The 18,734-nt window shown below is 42.4% G+C and overlaps 2 protein-coding genes across 3 annotated transcripts in view; one reads left to right on the forward strand and one right to left on the reverse strand.

Moving 5' to 3' along the window:
- Window positions 1–400, reverse strand: part of SCTR (secretin receptor) — a 56,103-nt gene extending 55,703 nt beyond the window's left edge. The window contains exon 1 of the mRNA XM_077320307.1: window positions 283–400. The gene's annotated coding sequence lies outside the window, so the exon portion shown is untranslated. The remainder of the gene's footprint in view (window positions 1–282) is intronic.
- Window positions 401–493: 93 nt separating this feature from the next.
- Window positions 494–18,734, forward strand: part of CFAP221 (cilia and flagella associated protein 221) — a 28,151-nt gene continuing 9,910 nt past the window's right edge. For both annotated transcript variants that reach the window (XR_013228153.1, XM_077320314.1), the window contains exons 1-16: window positions 494–640; window positions 3,743–3,927; window positions 4,797–4,897; window positions 5,078–5,164; window positions 5,291–5,386; window positions 5,688–5,788; window positions 9,405–9,508; window positions 10,616–10,775; window positions 11,440–11,566; window positions 11,667–11,778; window positions 13,212–13,323; window positions 14,890–14,977; window positions 16,026–16,115; window positions 17,307–17,402; window positions 17,836–17,926; window positions 18,536–18,651. Coding sequence is in view for 1 of the 2 variants with exons in the window: in XM_077320314.1 (XP_077176429.1) it covers window positions 3,789–3,927; window positions 4,797–4,897; window positions 5,078–5,164; window positions 5,291–5,386; window positions 5,688–5,788; window positions 9,405–9,508; window positions 10,616–10,775; window positions 11,440–11,566; window positions 11,667–11,778; window positions 13,212–13,323; window positions 14,890–14,977; window positions 16,026–16,115; window positions 17,307–17,402; window positions 17,836–17,926; window positions 18,536–18,651 (1,620 nt within the window). In the remaining variant the exon portion in view is untranslated. The remainder of the gene's footprint in view (window positions 641–3,742; window positions 3,928–4,796; window positions 4,898–5,077; window positions 5,165–5,290; window positions 5,387–5,687; window positions 5,789–9,404; window positions 9,509–10,615; window positions 10,776–11,439; window positions 11,567–11,666; window positions 11,779–13,211; window positions 13,324–14,889; window positions 14,978–16,025; window positions 16,116–17,306; window positions 17,403–17,835; window positions 17,927–18,535; window positions 18,652–18,734) is intronic.

Below are 18,734 nucleotides of genomic sequence, written 5' to 3' on the forward strand. Positions count from 1 at the left end.
TCCCTTATTCCCTATGGGCAGGTATGTATTCTCTATGGGCAATCCATTATTGTCTATGGACAGTTGCTGTCCCTAGTTTTGGTATGTCCCATTTTTTGCAGTTCTCTTGTTTGTTTAATGCCCGTCTTATCCGCTCCGGCTTTTACCCTCTTCCTTGACAACCACGCTCCTAACTTGTCCAACAAGGAATTCGCCCCTCTCCCAGTTAACTAATGGAACAGTCCCATTGGGATTATTCTACCTGCCCCATAAAACCTTTTTTAAAGCTACCAGAGCATACACCTCGATTTGAAATGGTAATCTGTGTTTCCATATTGCCCGCGAGAGGAGGAAAAACCGGTCTTTCTGGACAGTTAACACTTTGCAGCTCCCACCACCAAAGTGCCCAGAATGGTACGGTCCAATGCCTGCTTTGTGCCTTGGAACTGTGAGTTGAGCGCTCTCCTAGCAACCGAGGCAGCGGGCGGAGGGAGCAGCGTGGCTACTGCTCTTACCCCCCCCCCCCCCCACACACACACACACACGCACAGACACTTCACCCCAGCCCCGTTTACACCCTTTCTTCTTAGCTCCCCAACCTCCCAAACTGCATCGGCTCACGCAAGTCTGTGTGGAGTAAACTGCACACAGACCACACACGGTAGGTTTGTTTGCGAGTAAGGCAAAAGGGAGGGGGGAATAGAGATGCCAGCCTCCAGGTGAGACCTGGGGATCCCCAGGAATTATGGCTCATCTCCAGACTGCAAAGATTGATTCCCCGGGCGGCGGGGGGGGGGGGAGAATGGATGCTTTATGGAGCGAACTTTGTGGCATTGGACTCCACTGAGGTCTCAGACCTTGACAGCCTCCATCCCCAGATCTCCAGGAGTTTTCCAACCTGGATCTGGCAACCATCCGCGGCCTGTGGCCAGGGGGCAGCTGACAACCCTAGGAAGGAATATGTTGTGGTTCCACTGGAGAACCTGTTACTATGTCTCTCTGTAGGGTAGGAAAGGGGAGGTCACTTTGAAGCAGATTGGGGGAAGCGTAGATTGTGTGCAGCATTTGTGCCATGGCATCTGTGTTTAAATCTATAGAAAGGACATTTCTGTGGCAAGCCAACTTTATGTAACACAACCCAAATTATTTAAAAAATTAAAAAGCATATTCAAATGCTTGGGCTTTGTACTTTTAGACAGGTGTAAAGAGAATGCCAATGCTGCTTTTAGACAACCATTTCTAGAGCATGAATGGCCAAACTGTGGTGAGAGTGACCCACATGGTGCATGAATAAGCATTTGTAATATCCTAGACAGGGACAGGCACAGGACCGGAATTATTCTTGAATTCATCTATTCTTGGCTGGTTCCCTCATCATACTTTGAATTTTCATTGATATGCATCTCCCAAATGGCTCGCTATGACCCTTCTAGAATCACAACAGGAAGATCATCTATGTTTGACCTTTTTCGAGAAATGCCATGTTAATGCCACTTCAGGAATTACCTCTCCTTGCATTTTGATGTGGATGTAATTCCCAGCCATGCAGTTGTGTCTTTTTCGAAGTCATATGGTCTACAATAGTTTTTGTTGTCATCCTCAGGACTGGATTAAGAAATACAGATGCCCTAAACTATGTCAGATATAAGTGGCTTCATAAGATTACCAGGTCATTTAGTAAGTTTTTGAATTTCTGAGGTCCAAAACTCTAACATAAGGGCCCTGCTGGATCAGATCGGTGGTCTATGTAGTCCAGCATCCTGTCACACACAGTGGCCAACCAGTTCCTCTGGAAGGCCAGCAACAGGGCATAGAGGCTGAGGCCTTCCCTGATTTACTTTCCTTGTGCATAGGTGCACAACAGAGGATAAGACTTGAAATAATGGGTTTAAACATGCCAGCTGAATATTAGAGGGGGGGATAGTTCAGCAGTGCCATTTGCATAAAGCTGCTGCCAATAGCTGCACCCCCATGTTGAATTTCCCCAACAACAGGAACATTTTCCCCGCATGGTCTTTTATAATATTATCAATTTTTGAATTACCCAGTTCTTGCCAGCAGCAACCAACAATCTTGAACAGGAATAGGGCAAAACAGAAATCCATCAAGAACCAGGGAGAGTGATGGCTACATGGCGGGGGGTGGGGAGGAAAACTATATGCGATCCCACTTTAAACAGCAGCTCCATAACCATTTACGCGCTGGAGGTTTCATGCCAGGCTGCAGGCTGGAGTTTTAGTCGTGGCAGGTTGCCCCACCTCTTCCTGCACCCACATGGGGGAGCATTTGACCTGGTGCACCTCATCCGCCCCCAATTTGGGCTCCTGCATGGAAGCTGGGGCAGTGAAGTTCCCAGTGCGTAAACGGTCTGTGTTAAGTACAATGAGTGGTTAGAGTTGCCAGCTGCCTGGAGAAAAAGTTGGTTTAATGAGATGTTATTGACCTTGCCAGAAAAAGCTTTGGCTGCCTATGTCTATATGCAAGGTTTCATTTTACTCCACGCTTGTTGACAATCCTACTGGTTGTACCATCTAAGACCATTTCACAGGTTTGTTGGTCTTCTCTTCCTTGCTTTTGCCACAGGATTTGTCTTGGTCCTTTTCGGTAATCTTTGCTTGTCTTAGTCCTTTTTGACATTGTGAAGGAGACAATTGTGACAGAATCCAACTGACTAGGTTTTGTAAATAGTGCAGTCTGTTGCTTAGTATTTTGTGACAAGCTTCAAGATGTATTTACATTTAGATAACCGTGCTTCAGTTGGCCCAGTAATCCCTCTTAGCCCAGCTGTGTTATGCATTTGTCTTTATTAAATAAACAAGCTATCCTAAAATTATTCGGAGCAAAGAATTGAAATGCTGTGGCTGTCACTGCATCCATTAATATTTAGTAGTTAAAGAAGTTGGAAAGATAACTTTGATGACTGCCAGAGAAGGCTAGTTTACCAGATTCTGAGAAAATGTGGTCATATTCTGTTTCCCAAAGCCTGCTTGGTGAGGTGGTTAGCGCCGACTTCTAATCTGGCGAGTCGGGCTTGATTCACCACTCCCCTACGTGCAGCCAGCTGGGTGACCTTCGGCTCACCACACCACTGATAAAGCTGTTCTGACCAAGCAGTACTATCAGGGCTCTTTCAGCCTCACCCACCTCCCAGGGTGTCTGTTGTGGGGAGAGAAAGGCGATTGTAAGCTGCTTTGAGACTCCTTCAGGTAGAGAAAAGTGACATACAAGAACCAACTCTTCTTCTTCTAAAATTGGGGAAAGAAAATTCTCTGTGTGCATTTATTTAGTCGTTTTTCCTAGACATAAATTTAGTAAGACTTAGGCTGAACTATGATCCATAGTTACATTTCTATAACAAAAATGTGTAACATTGCCTGGGTGAGCATTCTGGCTGTTTTGAAATTCTTAAGAATTCAACTTTACTGTTAGGATCTAAGATAAACTTGGAGGTAAGCTGATGTGTCAGAGAGTGGACTGACAAGTAAGTTTTAGTCTATTTCTAGAAGACTGAAAGAATTCCTGTACAAATCACTATATCTCCTGATATCTCTTTTACTGACCTATTGATTGAATTGTAGTGATGAGAGTCCATCTGTGCTTTAGATAGCAATCATTCTCTTGGCATTCCTGATCAATTCATGCACAACACCATGTCATCCACTGCAATTATTTGACCTTTCAAATAATTCTACACAGCAGGTATGTTTGTGCAAGCGAGAATTTCCATATCTCCTGCTATGTTTTGTATTTTATTTGACAACAGGGATTGACCATTTTGATGCCCAAAAAGCTGTATTTCCCACAAGAAGATGGAAGTGGTGAATGCAGTTGGTTCTGATTTCAATAACACTAAGGGCTCTTTCAAGGAACTATCATCCCTTCGTTTGGACAGCCTGGTGGAAGAGCCTAAGAGAAGAGCTGATGTCCCTAATTACCTCCTGGAGTCCAGTAAGTGATTAAGTGACTTGGCAAAAAGAGCTGTTGATTTTAGGCTTTTGGAGGGCTTAACTGTGTGCCCCCCCAGGGAAAAAGGTTAACCCCTTTCAAAGTCTATAACCTACAGATGATCTTAGTTGCAGCTGAACATGGCAACTCAACTCTATGTATATTCTTTAAAGGACCATGTCTTGCTGGAAGACTGTCCATATCTTTATCCTGTCTGTCTGCCTCGTTTGTGCCCACCCTTCCTCCAAGAAGCTCCGAGCAGCATAAGTAGTTCTTTCCTCTTCCATTTTATTCTCACAACAATTTGAGGAAAACTGAACGAACAGAGAAGACTGGTTCACTTTCCCACAATGAAGATCATGTTTATGAGGATTTGAATCCAAGTCTCCCCCTTCTGATTCACATTCATGCTCCTACTTCAGTCTGTCTTGGCATGCTCAGCATTTATTTTGAAAGAGAGTAGAAAGAGTTTTATCTGTCTGTACTTGGAAACCAGGCATGCAAATGATTGGAGATGAGGCCTATCAGTGTAGAAGTTCAATGAATACAGCATTAGTATTATATATTATATATGACAGTAACATTTTATTGGTAGAAGAAATAATATAAACAATTGAGAATTAGGGATTGGTTTTTGTTACAATGTTTGTGCAATAGGTAGTAACCTCTTGTGCACAGAAGAGAGTTGGCTAAATTGACATGACTCTAAAACTGGCTAATGTTGGTCAGGGCTAAGTACGGTACAATTAAAATCAACAGAATAAGTGAGTCATGCCAATATTCCCTTTACTTAGTGTGGGAATTAATTGCAACATGCTTTAGCTGAATGAAGGTCATTAATGTGCCTTTTTTGTTTTTTCTTATAATTTCAGAAATTTATTCAAAGCTCTTAAGAAATAATGTGATACAGGCTAAGCCTGCCATAATGCATTATGGAGGTTATGAAATTGAAAAACATCACCAACAAACTCTGGTAGGTAATTAAGCTGTTATTAGTTAGTTGGCATAATAAGACAAGTACCCACTGACTGTTCTTGCTTGACTAGGTACATTTATGTGTAGGTCTTGTTCAGTATGAAAAGGCCAATTCAAATTAAAAACAGGCCATAAGTACGTTCTGACTTTCTTTGAAAAATCCTCTCTCATTCTACAGAAACTTGTGAATATTTCTGGCAATCTTATAAATGTTCACATTATTCCGCCCCAAACAAAGTACTTCCAGATCAAATACAACAAAACAGTAAGTGTCAGCAACAGCCTTTGAAGTTGTTCACCTTTCATTCTTTGCTTCCTTTTTGACTGTCATCCTATTACATGCCAGTGACTTTGGAGCATTGTCCGGGAAACATTCTGCTCTGTTTTACAGCAACGACTTGTACCTGGCTTGTCTTTTACAATTACAGTCATCTTCTGTCCTGATGAGTGGCGATACTATTATGACTGCATCCGAATCCATTCTGAGGTGAGGCACCCCAAAAGAAGAGCTTGTATGCTTACCTTCTGCATCTGGGCAGGAAAATATGTCCTAGTTCACAATATTCACAAATAATTTGTTTGGGAGTCCCCCTAAGCAGGCTGTACCTTCTCTTTTTGAGTATACATTACCATCTAAGGGGGAGGGCATCTGTCCAAAGTCTAAAATTCAATTCATTTCAGCCATTGCCCTTTGCTTGTATGGGAAGGAACAGGGAGCTACTCCTTGCATGTGGAACACTATCCATCTTTTGAGCAACTATGTAATTTTCTTCTTATTTTCCACCCAGGGAGATGATACTTTACTGGTTCCCATACATGCCTATCCTGTGATGAATGCTGTAGAATTTCCATCCTATATTAGTTTCTCTGATGTTTCACTGGGAGAGTGGTAAGCCATTATTACAACAATGATTTCTTATTAGAAGGTGTTCCTCATGCATTGCTAAAACAATCTGCATAATAAGAACTTGGAGAAAAATATATAAGGATCATGTAATTCTGCTGAAAATATTAAGTTATTCAATCAGGATATAAAATTTGATCTGGCTTTGGCATAGAATAGATACACTTTTCATCCCAATGCCCAGTGTGACATTAGGTCATCCTGCAAGATTATCTACAGTTGTCACTTGCTAGACTCAAATGAGTAGCCGTGTTGGTCTGAAGTAGCACAATAAAATCAGAGTCTAGTAGCACCTTTAAGACCAACAAAGATTTCTGCAAGGTGTGAGCTTTTGAGTGCAAGCTCAGTCTGATGAGATCGTCTTTTGGATTACAACTAACTTGAGGACGCCTCTTCTTGATTCTGGGAGGGCTGTGCTGGCTCTTTGGACTTTGACATTGTGTTGGACTCAATCTGCCTGGTAACATCTGGATTTAGAAACAGTGACTGTAAAATATGTGTAGGTTAGATATTATTTTATCTTCACGGTTAAGTGCTCACATTATATATTTTAATAAATTATTTTAATAAATTCAGGGGGTAGCTGGGTTGGTCTGAAGTCATAGGACAAAGTTTGAGTCCAATGGCACCTTTGGGACCAACAAAATTTAATTATGGGTATAAGCTCTCATGTACATGCACATATACAAACAGTTTTTCTCAAGCCTTTAGATGCAGGTGGAGGAAGGGTAGGGGGTTAGTTGCCAGGAAGGGCTAAGGCACCTGACTTGGTTGCCAATTGAATACCAATCAAGTTCAAGGCTTTGGTTTTGACCTTTGAGGCCTTGTGCGGTCTGGGCCCAGTGTATTTGGAAGACTATCTAACTCCTTATGACCTTTGCAGTGCTCTTCACTCTATGAATTTTAATAGATTGGTGATCCCTGGCCCATGTGAAGTCTGCCTAGCTGTGACCAAAGCCAGAGCCTAACTCAGTTCCGCAGGGCCTGGAAGACGGAGTTCTTCCATCAGACATTTGATTGAGGCTGAGCTGACAGAAGATCTTGCCTCTCCTCCGATGCCCCTCTTTAGTATTAACAACCTGGAGATGGGTAGTTGGGATTAGGTGAGGTTGGTAGGTTGGGGGTGGTTTTTAGCTGGGGTAGTTGAATGCTGGTGTTTTTACTTATTGTAATTTTATTGTTGTGAGCCACCGCAAGTTGGCTGGACAGGAGCAGTAGCATACAAGCTAAATAAATGATGATGATGATGATGACAATGACAGATTGAAGGCTGGACATTTGTTGGCACTGGGAAGACATAAAAATGGTCACCTACTTGATGATAGCAGCTGATTTGTCTCCAGTACACAATGCTAGCCTTAGTTTGCTGAATTTTCCTGCTATTATAATAGAAGCAAAGATCTATGAGACCTGAATGGATTTTCAATTTATGCTAAAAGACTGTAGATATGTCTTGATGGGGTGGGAGTCAGAGCTGAAATTTACAGCAGGCTTGAGCAGCCTATGAGATCCAGGCCTATCATTCTTCTAAAGCTCCTTTTGTTAACATCACGAAAAGCTACTACAAAGGAAGCCTTGAGCAGGGATTTCATAGAACCACCTTTGCTTTTAGAATTGTGGGCTGGATCCAAACAACTTTTCAACTGGTGAAAAGGGAGGCTAAAATCTTTTTAGCTGCCCAAAAGGTTGTGCCATGGATCAAGGGATATGCATGCTCAAAAGACATGTGGGACGGGACCGTAATGGAGAATCAGCCACAATGGCATTAAAAAGCTGCTTGGATCCAACCTGTCTTTTCACAAATGTTGCCTTTATTCTCAGGATACGTATATTATTTTTTTACATTTCTGAATCCCATTTTCCATTGATTAACCTTTCAATCTCACCCTGTCAGCAATCTCACCCCATCCACACATCCCTCTCCCATCAAGAACACAGTGGCTACCCCCAAATTGGAAATGTTTAAAAAACACACCCAGTGGACCTCCTTGTTTCTGTTCCATGTTGTCTACATTTTTCAAAATACATTTCAAAGAAATGATGTACATAAACAACATTCCTTGCTAATCAGGCTGGATGGGATTACAGTCAAACAGTTTATAAAATGCAGGAGTCATTTGAATAAATTGTATTTTTTATCATGTTCAGGAATATGCAGTGTTTTTTTAAGCTGTTCTGTTTTGACTAGCTAGATCCAGACACAGGCAGATTGCTCCCATCACAGAGATTTTGGAAAATGCATTAGGGTGTCCAATAAGGATGAGATAGTTGGAGAGTCAAACATATTGTGTACTAAGGAGTACAGTTCTGATGCTGTATTGATTGCGGTTCCCAAATAAGAGCTGATGTTCAGCATTACATTGAAGAACCTTGCCTAGATCCTCCTCCTTCAGACTGCATGCGAGGCAATGTGCATTTGAGTGCTCTGGAGTATAGAAAACGTCTGAATTTAGACATCAGGGAGCTGTCTTCTCTTTACAGGCTATTTCGACATGTGATAAGTTGTCATTTTTTTGTGTTTTTAAATGGGAGGGAGCATTTCAAAACCATAACCACCTGCAACTTGCACTGTTCTGCCACCTGATTTTGCTGCACATGTAGATCAGGTCTTCCACAATGAAAGTGGATATGAAGGGGACAGAACATACATTTGTGTTTTGGTTGTTATTGCCATAGGTCTAGTATAGCTGTGCAGAATTCTAAATACCGGAAGAGACTGCACAATTGTTGCTTCAGGATATAAGGTTTTAAGCTGCCTATTCAGTATCCTTCTGTGGTGATGTAGCTGGGACCGTCTCTTCGATTACACTTCCTAAAGAGCACTTTGCTCAGCTACTTCCAACTTATTGGTGGCCCCCAGAGCCAGAGAAGTGTGCCTGGACTCAATCCAAGACAGGGCCTTCTCAGCCCTGGTGCCAGCCTGGTGGAATGAGTTGCCAGCAGAGATCCAGGCCCTTTCGGAACTGTCAAAGTGCTGAAGGGCTTGTAAAGTGGCACTCTTCCACGGGGCAGATGGCCCACACCCTCTCCACCTCCACCATCTAAGCCTGGTTGATTAATCCAACCCATCTGCCCCCAGGTCACAGTGAGAGAGCATATTCTTAGATCGTTATTTTTGATATGGATTTTAAAGGTAAATGCTTATTTTTGGTATGGCATTTTAAACTGTTGTTAGCCTCCCCAAGGCTGCCCCTGGAGAGGGGCGGCCTAGAAATATAAGAATAAGTATAATAAATATAAATAATAAATATGAGCCTCTTGTGGCGCAGAGTGGTAAGGCACCCGTCTGACAGCTTTGCCCATGAGGCTGGGAGTTCAATCCCAGCAGCCAGCTCAAGGTTGACTCAGCCTTCCATCCTTCCGAGGTCGGTAAAATGAGTACCCAGCTTGCTGGGGGGTAAACGGTAATGACTGGGGAAGGCACTGGCAAACCACCCCGTATTGAGTCTGCCATGAAAACGCTAGAGGGCATCACCCCAAGGGTCAGACATGACTCGGTGCTTGCACAGGGGATACCTTTACCTTTACCTTTATAATAAATATGTCAACACATACAAACTGAATTTGTTCTAATTCTTTCATTTCATCCTTTTCCCCCCAGTAAGGAATATGTGATCCCTTTGCAGTGCAGCTGTCCCATCGATTTTGAGTTCCACATTGAGTATCTTCAGGCTCACAAAGCCTTTACCGTTCATCCCACCACCGGTATGACTAAAACTGCAAGCATTGGTTCATTACTCTTTAAGATTATCTATCTAGTACCTTTGTACGAAAACATTTTGTGTGAAAACAAATTGAGAAATAGCACTATGTTCAGCAGATCTAATCATCAAGGTAGATCCATGGCTACAGCTACAAGCTGCCCAGTTCTCTTTCTGTGGCAGCCTGCTTCTAAACATGGTGACTCGGGAGTAAGTTTCACCAGATGCAGTGGGACTTATTTCAAGGTTAGTGTGCAAGTTTGCTTGTACTGTTGATCATAGAATCATAGAATCATAGAATCATAGAGTTGGAAGGGGCCACACAGGCCATCTAGTCCAACCCCCTGCTCAGCGCAGGATCAGCCCAAAGCATCCTAAAGCATCCAAGAAAAGTGTGTATCCAACCTTTGCTTGAAGACTGCCAGTGAGGGGGAGCTCACCACCTCTTTAGGCAGCTTATTCCAGTAGCAGAAGTGACTATTGTGTGTCAAAAATGCCTTCTTATGCTCCAGCAAAGTGATAGAAAGAACTCAAAGGCCTGGTTGCATGAGCAAAAGAGACTTTGGGTCATGTAAGGAAGGGGTTCTATGATTTCTGCTGATTCTCCCCTCCTGCTGCAGCCCCCTGCACATTCCACATTGTTCCCAAAGGCCTCATGACCCTCAGGGTTAGCTTTTCAGAAGTGTGTACAAGTTTGCTGGTGCCAAGAGGCAGGAAGACTTTGTCTACAACCAGAACTCCACTTGTGGTTCTCTGGATTTTACCCAGAAGTGGTAGGTGGTCAAAGGGGAAAATACAGGTGGAATGCAATATTTTGAAGATATGAGAATATAATTGGGACAAATAACTGCAGCAGTTACAGTGAGAAGCTTTCCAAAAAGAATGAGCTGTACAGTTATCTGTATTTTTGCCAGTAAGTGCCACTGACTTTTCAGCTACATATACTACACGCACCTTGCTTTCTGGCAACTGGTCACGATCACATTACCTTCATGGCATTGGGTTGGAGGTAACTCCTAAATCTTTGTCACTGCATTTCTTTTGGCCAAAACACTGACTGTGTGAATTACTGGTGATTGCACCATTTAATTCATAGTTTCACTTATTACAGGAATAATCCCAGCCAATGGGAAAGCAGAAGTGGTCATTTCCTTTGTGCCATTTGAATATGGAACAGCCCAGATCAAGATCCAGTTGTGGATTTCACAGTTTAACTCGAAGCCTTATGTATGTGTATTCACTGGGACATCAACACCCTACCCTAGTTTAACGTAGGTGTTACCGAATGCCATTTCTCATTTGTGTTTCTCTGACATGATAAAAATAATGATTCCTACTAAGTATTTCTCATTGAGACAGTTATATCCTGATGTACATTCCAAGTTTTTTTACCATCCTAATCCTATTACATTGTTCATTGAATGTCCTGTCTCATTGATTTTATTGACTGGAATCCATCTTGAGTCTTAGTAAGAAAATTGGTCTTTAAATAACATAGATAAGTTGGGCATGGAAACAAACACAAACACATCAGGATATATTTGAGTAAAAAAATCGTTTTGTGAGGCAGTGGTAGCAAAAGTCAGATGAAGCTGTCTGCCAGCAGTAAATGTAAATCACAGAGTGTCCAAAGAAAATTTTAGAAGTTTAAAAAAATCAACCTTAGGACTACTGAAAGCCATACACATTTAAAGAGAAGGTGCAAAAACAGTGTTTGGATTAGAGCCATAGGGAAGTGAGGCATTAGCTCAAGGAACTATAAAATAACTACAGGTACAGTCTGTTGGTTGGGGTTCCCTGTGGTTTAGCATCAACCAAGGGACGAAGAGCAAATGGATGTCTCTTGCTTGCCAGGCAAAGATAAGCTATAGACGCCCACCTTTTTGTTATCTACATCCCCAATACTTTTGCTTGTGGGGCTTTTTCAAAATCCAGAAAACGAGACTTTGAGAAGAAAGAGACACATGTCCAGAAAAAACCAATGGCTCCAGAAAAAGCAGCGACTTGCCTAGTGCAGCGGATGGCACCACCAAAGTGTAAACGCCCCCCACAGAAATTAAAGGTACAAGGTTGCTAGTGGGAGGGAGGGGGAAGACCCAACAAAGCTTGTGGAACTGAAATTTCACCCATTGTCTGTTTTGACGTTGTCTTTTCTTTCATAGACCATTGAATATAAAAGCTTACAGTTCCCAACAGATCTGTCAAATCCCTCTGCTGTGGCTACTGTTTTAATTCAGGAGCCAGGCAAAATGAAGATAAAACAGATAAGAGAAGGTAACAACATTGAGTACCAGGTATTTGTGTGGATTGTGTGGCTGTCATTTCTTGATCTGATAGAAATGGCAGCAAGCTTAACATTTGCTATGATTTTAATGCAGAATGCTTGAGTTTTAGATGGGAAAATACCAGCTTTCAGGGTCAAGGGAAAGCCTACATATGAAAAGGTGGGAGTGAATGTGCTGTTGCATCCTTAGTCCTCAAATGACTTGACTTCTCCTCTCTGGTTTTCCACTGTCAAACCTCGGCCTCCCTCAGTTTTATCTATCCATCTGCCATAAAGTTAATTCTCATCTATCTGACCACTTAACATCCCTCCTGAAACCCCTACACTGGTTCCTGGTCTCCTGCTGCTTTCAGCATTTCCTTAATCTAGACTGGAAAAATACTGTACTGGTATTTTGGGGGTATTATTTAAGCTGATGACAGAGAATCTGACTACCAATATTTTGTTGTTGTTGTTAGTTGCGAAGTCGTGTCCAACCCATCACAACCCTATGGACAATGATCCCCCAGGCTACCAATATAGCTGAGCTCAATTGGGGTGGGTGGGCTTTTATTCATTGATATTCCACTAAACCAATCAGCGAGGCTAGTGGAAACTGAGAGCCGTGTGTTGCCTTGGCTGGAACTGACTCCTGTTGCAGCTTGGTTTAAACAGTTTCAAGAGACACCAGTCTAGGGCTGGCCAGGGCAGCAGAAGCCAATAGTTGGAGAGATTACCACACTGCCCACAGGTCCTGGGATCAGCTTCTACTGCGGCATGCTGCAGGAAAAGTCAAGCTGGCCCCATTGGTCCAGCTAGCAGAGACAGCGGTGGGGGGAGGCTGGGACTGTATTTTAATTGTTTTTATGTTTGTCGTCTTGTAGGCTCTGACTGAGTGGAAAGGTGGCATAAAAATACTTTAAATTTAAAAATGACTTACAATTTTAACTGTTTCCCCAAATACCAGCATTCCACTTCATTTCTATGACATGTAATGAAAACCATTCCAACTTCCTAGAAACTGTTGTATACCTTCCAAGGCAATAAAGGCTGCTTTGCTGTCCTGCCCTGCCCCGCTCTGCCCTGTGGGTTTAGCTTGTGTTAAGAACTGGGGAAAGCTGGAAACATTTTCAAGACAGATAATGCCAGGCCCTCATTAGGAATGATGACCACAGTCTTCATTCCATTTAGTGGTTCTGAGTTGTGATTCAGTTTAGACAGTCCCATATTGGTTGAGGCATCGTCCTATGATATGAACTTGTTTTCTTTAAATGGATTTTTTTTACAGTGTGATCTCTGCAGCTTCCATATTTCCAAGTCCCCCTAAAGGCCAATCTAAATTTTATAATTAATCAGCTGCCCCTATTGGTGATAACAGAAGGGGTTATTTCTTGCCACCTCTTGAGTGTCCCATCTAACAGCAATTGATATTTGCCTCTTGCAGTCTTAGGCGGCCAGAATGATGGAGGAGCTAGAACAAGGCAAGTAAAAGAAGCCGTCTTTGAACTGAAAGTCAAGCAGGACATCCAGGAAGAAGAAACGAATCAGCTTAAATGGTAAGTGATGTCTTGCTTTATGCAAGAGGGGAGAAATGAATTCATGTGGAATGTACCTATTCTTAGTGTAATGGAGAACCAGCTTGGTGTAGAGGCTAAGAGCAGCAGTCTTTATTTTGGGTGACCTTAAGCCAGTCAGCTCTCTTAGAGCTGTTCTCGCAGAGCAACTCTCTTAGAGCTCTCTCTGCTCCACCTACCTCATAGCACTTTTGTTGTGTGAAGAGGAAGGGAAAAGTGTTTGTAAACTGCCTTGGGACTCCTTTGGATAATGAAAAGCAAGGTACAAAAAACGGCTCTTCTTCTTCCCCTTCTCCTCCCATTCTTCTCACTGAATACTGCTTTGTATTATTTTGTAATCTTGCTTGTATCTGATTATGAGTAGTACAAAGTAGTTCACACTGGTTAGGGTTTTTAAAATGTTCTCTTCCTCTGCAGCTGAACAACAAATACCGAACAATAAAACATTTGAATCCCAGATCTACAGATTGTTCATGCACTAATACAAATAGCTTTGGGCTCCATTGCAAACAATGCAGTCCAGCCCAAATTAAGCAGTTTGAAATTCTGTTGGTTTCAGGAGGGTACTCCACGCATCTGATGAAGTGAGCTCTGATTCACAAAAGCTTTGCTTGAATAATTTTTTTTGCAGTTCTACTGCACTCTTGCTGAGTAGGAAAAAGTTAAGCATGTGGCATTGGATCCTGTGACTCCCTCTGTCAAGTGGAGAATCTGACTCTGGTGGATGATCTCGTTACATCTTCTGGAGCCTGGTTCCTCGCTTGGCAAGAGACGGTTGTGACATCCAACCCACTCTTAATTGTGCTGTTCAAATTTATAAGAATTAAGCATTTCTAATTTTGACTGGCTCTTGCTCATATCATATTTACTCTGTAACATGTGCATACTATAATGATACAATAATAATAATAATAGTTGATGGTCATATAAACCATGTCACCCACCCTAAGCTATATAGGAAGAGAGGGTTATAAAAGTAACCATTTATATATTTTCTACAATTGTATCCTGCCAAGTTGCAACCAACTCATGGCAACCACAGGACCTTGGGGTTTTCAAGGGAAGAGGTGATTGGCTCTTACCAGCCTCTGCACAGCAGCACTAGTCTAACTGGATGATCTCCCTTCCATGGTGAACCCTGCTTAGCCTCCAAGCTCTGGTGACAAAAGAACTCATTGGGGACTTGGGGCAAAACAATAATGGGGGATTTTTGTGTTTGCGCAACATCTCTCTTAAACTGGACGGCTACCCATGCAAAGCAGCCATTCAGCACACCTTTTCCTCATAAGAATCATATTTAAATCTAGCTGTCAATTGAGGAAATGGTCTGGGACAAGGGATTAAATGGCTGTTCCAGTTTGTCTCTCTGTCCCTGAGTAAAGATCTCTCAATCTGCTTTGGCCTTACAGATACAAAATCTACCTCCGTTTTGTACTGGGTTGATTTCATCCATGTGGAAGCATAATTAGTATATTTTTTAAAGAGCAAACCTGACCCCACTTTGCCTGAACTGTATATGAAACTATTAATTCTCTGTTTTGAATGCAGGCAAGTTCATTTAGGGAAAGATTCCATGTCTTTGGCATTTCACAACCAGGTTCTGGAAGATCGGCAAAGAGATGAAAAGCAGTACCAGGTTAGAATGTGCTCTTCATTTTTTAAATTACTAGATAGGATTGTACATGTCATGCAATAGCTGGGCCCTCTTCAGGAGAACAGCTCCATCTGCCTGTGGTAGGCAGCAGGAGGCCTGCTGGAGAGGGAGGGGTGCTTAAAAACACTTGCATTGAGATTTGAACTCAGTAAGGTTCATGCATCGTTATCAGTATTTTGATGATCTGAATAGTTCAGGCCCTGCCTTAAGGGTTCACATGTCATACTTAAAGAAAACAAGCTCATGGGAGGGGGGAGTTGACTGTTTAAGGCCATCTTAACTATCGGTTGAGAAAGTGTCCTGCGATGTGATGAAAACGAACCAGTTATGGCTCATCCGTTCTCATGACTTGGTTCTCATTGTTACAGTTCCATGGCCTTTGACTATTTGACAGTAGCAGTCTCTTTGCCAAATATAAATCATAGTCCAATGATGAACTGTGGATCTTAGGAGTGTTTTGTTCAAATCTTGATTCAGTTATCAACTCAGTTGAGAGGCTTTGTTCAGATCCTGAGCACTCAACTCTAATTCCCCTTCTATAAAACAAAACTACTGTTTGGAATTGTTTATTGAGTAGCTATTAAATTTTTTAAGTACTTTGCATATTAAATAATTGCTTCCTTAAGATCTGGTACTGCAGCTCACGCATGCTTTTATACCCTTTAATAGTTCTGGGAGGTGTGGGTGGGAGGGTTAGGGGTTGAAAGAATTGCGTTCATAAGCCTTGGCATAGAATATCTTACTGCTCTGTTCTACTTGCATTGTAAAGCATCCCAGAAAAGAAGACTGTTTCATGTATTGTTGATTAGTTTAATGTACACCGCCCTGAGCCTTCGGGGAGGGCGGTATATAAATCTAAATAAATAAAATAATAAATAAATAAAATAAAATGTTCAAAATGCAATCCTAAAGAGAACTTTCTGAGCCCGTTAAGTTTGATGGACCTGGAAGGTTGCAAGTCTGTGCAAGATTTTGATTAAAGATCAATTCATATACTAACACAGATCTATTTTTATTGGTGCTAAGACAGATTAAAAGAGGAGATCCCATTATGGAGATGGAGTTTCAAAGGAAGAAAGTGGAAACCTCTGTCAAGCGTATCATCCGAAAGGTCGATGAGGTATGTTATTGTGCCAGAGTTGAATGGCAGATGGGGGACTCCAGCAGAAGGCTATTCACATCCTTGTCATGCAATCCAAACGAAGTTGTCTGCTGTCTGTTGTGAGGGTAGGTGGAAAGTGTGCCTGTGCACAAGGGAATTACATGTGGCAGAGCATAAGTGTGCGCACAGCTTAAATCAGGATTTCTTAACAGAAGAAGAGTTTGTTCTTATGTGCTGCTTTTCTCACCTTCCCTCTCCCCACAACAGACTCCCTGTGAGGTGGGTGAGGCTGAGAGAGCCCTGATATCACTGCTCAGTCAGAACAGCTTTATCAGTGCTGTGGCGAGCCCAAGGTCACCCAGCTGGCTGCATGTGGAGGAGCGGGGAATCAAACCCAGCTTGCCAGATTTGAAGTCCACACTCCTGACCACTACACCAAGGGGGCTTCATGAAACCCTGGGGTTTCTTGATAGTCCCAGAATGGTTTCTGGGATCATATATGGTTATGTCAACCTGGTCCCCCCAAATGGCCAAGGATGGGCCTGGAAGGGGTGGAAAGGGGAGATGCCCCAATCATAAAAATCCTTGCTAGCCAAGGCTTATCATATACTGTAGTGATTGGAGTCCTGCGAGGTAAGTACTCTCATTTGAACTTAACTGCTTTGGGGGAGCAGCAGGCAGCAACAGGGTGGAGGATGCCTGCCTCACCTCTGCCCCTGGCCCAGTGGAGTTGACCACTGGGCTGTTTCTGGTGTTGGGGGGGGGCAGAGGGTGATGGAAAGTGATGTTGCATGCGGTGGCAGTGTCTGCCTGCTGTCACTTCTGGTGACTAGTGACTTCTAGGGGTGTGGCTTGCTGACATCACTTCCGGGGAGTCTTGAAGCCTGAAGATTATTTAAAGGCAAAGTCACGGTTAAGAAAGGCTGGCTTAAATGATGGCCTGGGACACAGCTGTAGATTAAGTAGAGTTCATAACTAGTTGCCATTGAGAGCTGACTGATTGAGGAAACAAAAACCCATATTGTTGATCATTTGATTACAACCGCATTCCTAGGTATGCTTATGTCAAATTAACTTCCATTGAAACCAGAGAAGTGTATGTGTGTATATATAAATGCAATTTGATAGTGTTCAGCAGTCTAAATATGCTGTTAATGAGAAACTGAGTTAATTCCAAAGACTCACCTCCACTTTTTGCATGCTGTGCAGTACACAAAATTTGAGCCTACATTTGATCTCCTGCTTAACAACCCTTGGGACCACAGGCACTGGAATCTGCGGCGGTTCCAGCAAGCTGCTCGAAAGGTACTGAAACAAATTCCCTCAGGTAAATATATGGGAGTATATTAGCTTATACACAGTGTGCAGGCATAGTTTACGTTTCCAAGATCTTCTTTAATCGGGTAGGGTATGTCATATTTCTTTTTGTAAATCATAGCATTCTTTAAAATAAAGCCAAAATCCATTTTATCTAGCCTCTGTTGTGGAACTGTAGCCCTGGTTTACATTCAAACTTTTTCCTGCCCACAAATAAATTTTTATGGGGAAGCACCTCTGTTTTGAAAAGTCTCTAAATATACTTTATAGGAGAAATAGTTAATCTTTGGATCAATGAAATGAATGTGAAAAAATGTTGTCATTTGTAGACACCAAAGTTTTGCATAGATTTTGAACTTGCATTTCTGTGCGCCAAACGAATGCTGAAAGCTTATTTAACAGTCTCTCTTCAATCTTTCAGATTCTGTTTTCTTGTCGCCTAAAACGTCAGCTAAATGTACTCGATGAAATATGGAAATCTAGAAATCAAGAAGAGGAAACATTCATATCAGGTAAACCCTCGGGTATTTGAAAATGTTAATTTTCCTTATAAACAAATGTAATTTGAGATTTTGAAAAATAATCACAACCTAGAGCCATTTTAATGCAGGGAGTTTATTTGGTAAAGTCTTAGTATTCATTGTACTACCATAGTTCAAAAAATCCTCCCACAAGGTTGCTTCTGTAATTTGGCCATCCAAGGCCTTGCGGCCGAAGCGCCCAACCCTAAAATAGAAGAAAGTTGGAGTCCAGTGGCACCTTTAAGACCAACTGAGTTTAATTCTAGGTATAAGCTTTCATGAAGCATGCATGCACACGAAAGCTTATACCCAGAATTAAACTTTGTTGGTCTTAAAGGTGCCACTGGGCTCCAACTTTGTTGTACTGTGAAATAAATCAATATGGAAGCAGAGCCATATGTTGTGGTCCCAGAAAAAATCATTAGCTCCTGCAGAGGTCTACAAGGGTTGCTGTTGGGGGACCTTTTCTCTCTAGTCGGTTGGATCAAGATGAGCTGGTTTTCTTTGGCTCATCTTCAGTGGGGGATGCATCAGTCTTTCATGCTGGCTACCCATGACCTTAGTGCTCATACCAACAGCTTGTCTGTCTCCATTCAACAGAAAACAGTAACGCAATCAACGAGTTGGAGAAGAGAGTGCCCTTTCTGTTGACTGCACGCCGCATCCTACCATTTCAATTCCCCACTTTCAGCCCCCCTCGGTGGGCTGACGAGTTGGTATGTTCCACCATGATGTCATCAGTTAAAAACCAATGGTTTTTTAATGGCAGAGCGGTGACAGTGTCACACTTTGAGTCTTT

Source organism: Paroedura picta, chromosome 2 (assembly GCF_049243985.1).
Source record: "Paroedura picta isolate Pp20150507F chromosome 2, Ppicta_v3.0, whole genome shotgun sequence".
Lineage (NCBI taxonomy): Eukaryota > Metazoa > Chordata > Lepidosauria > Squamata > Gekkonidae > Paroedura > Paroedura picta.